General features: G+C 52.3%; 1 protein-coding gene across 4 annotated transcripts in view; it reads right to left on the reverse strand.

Moving 5' to 3' along the window:
• Window positions 1-780: 780 nt before the first annotated feature.
• TEF (TEF transcription factor, PAR bZIP family member) overlaps window positions 781-5,218 on the reverse strand; it is a 33,641-nt gene continuing 29,203 nt past the window's right edge. For all 4 annotated transcript variants that reach the window (XM_017510352.2, XM_017510353.2, XM_017510351.1 and 1 more), the window contains exon 4: window positions 781-4,382. In XM_017510352.2, the coding sequence (XP_017365841.1) occupies window positions 4,167-4,382 (216 nt within the window). In that variant the 3' untranslated portion in view covers window positions 781-4,166. The remainder of the gene's footprint in view (window positions 4,383-5,218) is intronic.

The raw sequence follows: 5,218 nt of genomic DNA on the forward strand, positions 1-5,218 counted from the left end.
CTTTTTTTTTTTTTTTCCCAAGACAGTACTCTGTAACCCAGCCTGGAGTGCAGTGGTGTGATCTTGGCGCACTGCATCCTCTGCCTCCCAGGTTCAAGCAATTCTCCTGCCTTGGCCTCCTGTGCCACCATACCTAGCTGATTTATATATATATATACACACACACACATATACAAGATTTTTAGATTTTTTAGTGTATATATATATATACACACACACATATATATATACATACCCATGTATATACATACATACACACACACACACACACACACACACACACACACACACACATGTTTTTTAGTAGAGATGGGGTTTCACTCTGTTGGCCAGGCTGGACTCAAACTCCTGACCTCAAGTGATCTGCCCTCCTCAGCCTCCTGAAGTGCTGGGATTACAGTTGTGAGCCACTGTGCCCATCCTTTCTTCTCTTCATTACAGAGCTGCCGTCATGCATTTCCTGTTCGAGAACACTTTTCATAAGCAGTCCCTGTCTTCTAGTTGTGTAGCACTTTTATCTGTTCAAACTGCTTTTGGTCTGCTATTTGTCTCTCCTCAATATAAGCAGGGCAAGAATCGCTTCCATCTGATAGATGAGGAAACTGAGGCAAAGTGGTTGGGGTCAGATGCGAGGAGTGTCTGGACTGTGATGAAGGGGGTGTCTGCGATGGATTCTAATTAGGTAAGTTTTCCAGCTTCACTCTCCAGCTCCTAGGCTAACACTCAGAGAGGAAACTTGGGGTGGGGGTGGGGGGAAGGACAGAAAAGATAGTCCCAACATTCTCATTTCAAAATATTTAATTTTGTCTGAAAAGGATACATTCCCGGCTTCCCTCCCACCACATCACTCCGGCCCACCAGCAGTGACACACTCGCACGCACACACGCACATAAGGCCAATGGGCTACGGTCTGCTTCTGCCCTCTCCAGCTGGGAAGAAGGAATTTTTCTCTTGCCTGCTTCCCCCAACAAAGGTAGAGAAGAGAGGGGCCCACTGGAATGCCAGCTCCCAGGGGAGGACACAGAGCCCCATACACTCTATCACATCACAAGCATTTAGAAAAATAAAACCAAGTGGTGTTCTGGCATCCCCAACACCGTAAGAGAGCATTATCCACCTGGAAGTCATCTTTGCCATTTTCTAGAAAAATTTATTGCACTTAATTAGCAGATGTTAAAGGAGCCCTGGGGTAGAGCTTTGCCTTGAAAACCTCGGCCCTTTGCGTTCCAAGGAGCACGGCTCCCGGGGCCTGGGTGGAGGGCTGCCCAGCTTCAAAGGGGCTTTGGCTGCGTGACTGCCGCCCTGCCTGAGGCCAGAGGACCACAGGAGTGGCCTGCACAGCCCCTCTGAGCAGGGTGACATGTACCTAGACAAGATTCACTGCTAAGTGCCCCCCCTCCAACCTCAGAAGCCAGACAGACAAACCTCTTCCCTTGGCCAAGGATGAGTTACCCAAGTCCTCCACAAAGCTGCCGTAAACCTTGAAAACTCTCCCTCTCTCTAAATGCATGTTCCTCCATCTGGATTAGACATTTAAAATATGGATATTCTTGCAACGTTCCAGCTCATTTACAATTTGTCTGTTCTGAGGTTGCACTGAGGCTGCTACAAAGCTTGAGACAGGATGCTTAGGAAGTAGATGGTACTTCCAAGCCCATCGGAACCCACAGAAAGCCAAGGTCAAATCAGCTTCTCTAACCTCCAGTGATACACAGATGTCAAAGATCCGGGCACAGGAGCCTGAGTCTCCAGCGATTGGCCTCCAAGAAGCAGAGGGCCCAGGAGGGAGCCAAGGAGACTCCCATTTCCCCGACAGAAACCAAGCAGGCACCAACCCTCTCCTGCAAGCACGGATTCTTAGGACAGGAGAGGAGACAACCTTACCTGAGCACTTCTTTGCCCCCAAAGGTCAGCCTCTGTGGACATCCTCTGTCTTGTCCCCACCAGGCTTCTGACTCAGAGGGGCATTTCTAAAAGAGTCCAGCAGCCGCACTCTTTCCAAGTAAGCACTTTGGGAAAGAACCCGATACCCACTGCCTGGGGGAAAGAAGGGAGGGCACCAAACAGGCAGAGGGCGGGACAAAGAGAGACATCGAGTCGAGCCACCATCCCAGCCACTGGGCTCGGAACGTCGGCGCCAGAGATTTAGTGTCCATCCTTAAAAAAATAAAACTGCAAAACACAAACCATAGACTTTCTGGCCAAAGAAAATGAAGAGCTTTTAAGCTCGAGGCTCTTCCACTAATATCAAAATGAGAACCGCCCTCTTGGTGATCCACCAGGCCAGAGGGAGCGTGCCTGTGAGGGAGAGCTGCCCGGGGCAGGACACTGACATGCTGGATGTGCCTGCCCTGTGTGGTTACAATAGAGTGAAAGTGTATACATGGTTTTTAAAGAACCACAAAGTAAAAGTCAGGGGCCTGGAGGGAGAAGTGACCTCCCTTGGCCTCAGGGCCCCTCGTCAAGTCCCCCAGAGAGGTGGGTGTGCAGGTCCTCAGAGGGCCGTGGCATTCCCCTGGGTAAGGTCCACGGCTTGGTCATAACATCTGTGATGGAAAGTCTTTAGAGGTCAGGGCCTGGGACTCTGAACTACCACGATAAATAAAGCCACTGTTACGGAGGACGAAGCATGCCCATCGCCTCTGTCTCCTCTTCACCACAGGCTGCCCACCCTGAGCAAATAAACACACCCATCTCAGGGGTGCCCCAGTGACCCAGATGAGCAGAGGCTTCCATGAATTTCCTCGGTTCATCTTCAGAGCACAGTAAAAGGGTGAGTCCAGCCACACAAGAGAAAGGAGTATTTGTGGGGCAAGGGAAGCCACTGCTGTGAGAAGCCACAGCACGGCCAGCCTCACGAGCGGCCCCCATCTCCTAGGACCAAGATTGAGGGGACCCTAGACCTATGTAAACGTCCCAAGGGCCTGCTATCCCATAAGAGTGGCACTGTGACCTTGGTGACTCTAGGCTAGGTGTCTTGCCCTGCTGACACCCTCCTGGCAGCTCCCACAGGAGGGATCCCGAAGCAAGAACTGCGAAGCCCTAGCTGCCTCCAGGGAGAGTGCACTCTGGCCTGGGCCACACTGGTGAGCAGAGCAAGAAAAAATGGGAGCTTCTCAAGAAACACGCTCCAGCTCTCATGCCCATGGTAGAAGGGGGCTGTGGAGGCGTTTTCTAAACACCACTCTGAAGGTGAATCCTGGGATCCAGGAAGTTAAAGCCTCCTAGATAAAAGAGGGGTTTTCCTTTGAAATCCATGATCCAAGACTGGACACTGGGTGGAAAGAAACAGCAGGCCCAAAGGCCTGGGCTAGTGGGACAAACAAGCTTCAGGTGGCCTCTGAGTAGCCTGGAGAGGAAATGAAAAGGCGTCCCTCAGCCCTCGCACTCTGGGCTCAGAGAGCAGCCACCCTCGGAGTCTCTCCTCCACAGCCAATGAAATGCAGAGAGAGCCGATGGCCAAAGCCCCTCCCTGGCTTCCAGTCCTCATGCCTCAGAGCCATATGGCAAAAGGGGTACAGGAGCTAAGACAGGCTGGGCGCACTCCTGCTGCAGGCCCCAGCCCCAAGCCCCATCCCAGGCTATGCAGAGACCCCAGTCCTGTGGCTGGCCACTCATGCAGACACTGACAGAGGAGCTAGTGTGTCCTGCCTCCAAGGAAGATGGGAACAGATGTTACTCAAAGACTTTCGGGGGAGGATGAGGTGCGTGACAGACACACCTTGAGTGGAAATGCGCCCTGCTACCTGAGAAGACATAAGGGTGACAATGATCACAACTCATTCTGCAGAGACAGCCCTCGCTCGGCAGCCCAGGCTGGAGACTGAGAGTCCCGGGAGCCCGAGCGCCCGTGAAAGGAGAGGTGTGTGCTCCAGAGGTCCCCTTCCAATTCAACTGGGACATCCAAGAATAGAAACTAAGGCCGAGTCACCGGTCTACGCAGATTCTCTTGCGTTCCCCACCAGTGAGGAGACTGGCCCCCGGGGATGTCGCCACGTGCGTGGGCTGTGGTATAATGAAGCTGAGACGTGGCCACTCCTGCAGCGGGTGCACCGCCATGCGCCCACGACGAGTCATAAGTCTCCACGCATGTGAGGGGTTTCAGGGAGCCCCCAGGCAGAGGTCTGAGGTGCAGGCAGTGCCCCGCCCGGGCGGGGGGCACGGGTTACAAGGGCCCATATTTGGTCTCATACTTGGACACGATGGTCTTGCACTTGCCCACCTCCTTGCGCAGCTCGGCCACTTCCGTCCGCAGGGCTGTGTTCTCCTTCTCCAGGAAGGCTGCCCGGATGGTGATCTGATTCTCTTTCAGGCGCCGGGCATCCCGCGACCGTTTAGCCGCCACGTTGTTCTTCTTGCGTCTTGTCCAGTACTTTTCATCCTGCGGGGAAGTGCCCTCTGTGGGTCTCTCATCTTTCCCCATGAGAGAACCCAATCTCTCCCCTCCCGCCACCTGGATTTCCTTAACTCATCTGGTATGGCCAGAACTAAACTGGGGATATCAGGGAGGGAGCAGCACAAACCAAGGCACATTGATGGCGCTGCCCTTACCTTGGGAGCAGGATAAGAGACAGTGATTTGGTAGGTTACATGGTAGAGAGGAGATCCATCTCCTGGAGGCCTGCTACCTGCTGCTCCAGCATAAAGCACTGCACTGTTCACACCCTTGCTTCACTTAGGCGTTCTGGTTGTGGGTAAGGGCCTAGTTCCCCGAGTTCAGATCTTGGCTCTGCAAGATTACTAGCAGTGAGACTGTGCAAGTACTTTAACCTCTCAGTATCACAGGTCCCTTATTTTTACAATGAGAAATAATAGGCTGGACGTGGTGGCTCACACCTGTAATCCCAGCACTTTGGGAGCTGAGGCAGGCAGATGCTTGTGCTCAGGAGTTCGAGACCAGCCAGGGCAACATGGTAAAACCCCATCTCTATTAAAAATACGAAAATTAGCCAGGTGTGGTGATGCACGCCTGTAATCTCAGCTACTCGGGAAGCTGAGGGACAAGAATCACTTGAACTTTGGAGGTGGAGGTTGCAGTGAGCTGAGATCATGCCACTGTACTCCAATCTGAGCAACAGAGCGAAACTCTGTCTCAAAAAACAAAACATAACAAAACAAAAAAAACCAGTGTCTGGCCTACAGTAAGTACCATCCAAATATTTACTGTAATCATCACAGTATTTTTTTTTTTTTTTTTAGACGGAGTTTCGCTCTTGT

This window comes from Cebus imitator, unplaced genomic scaffold (genome assembly GCF_001604975.1).
Source record: "Cebus imitator isolate Cc_AM_T3 unplaced genomic scaffold, Cebus_imitator-1.0 Scaffold435, whole genome shotgun sequence".
Classification (NCBI taxonomy): Eukaryota; Metazoa; Chordata; class Mammalia; order Primates; family Cebidae; genus Cebus; species Cebus imitator.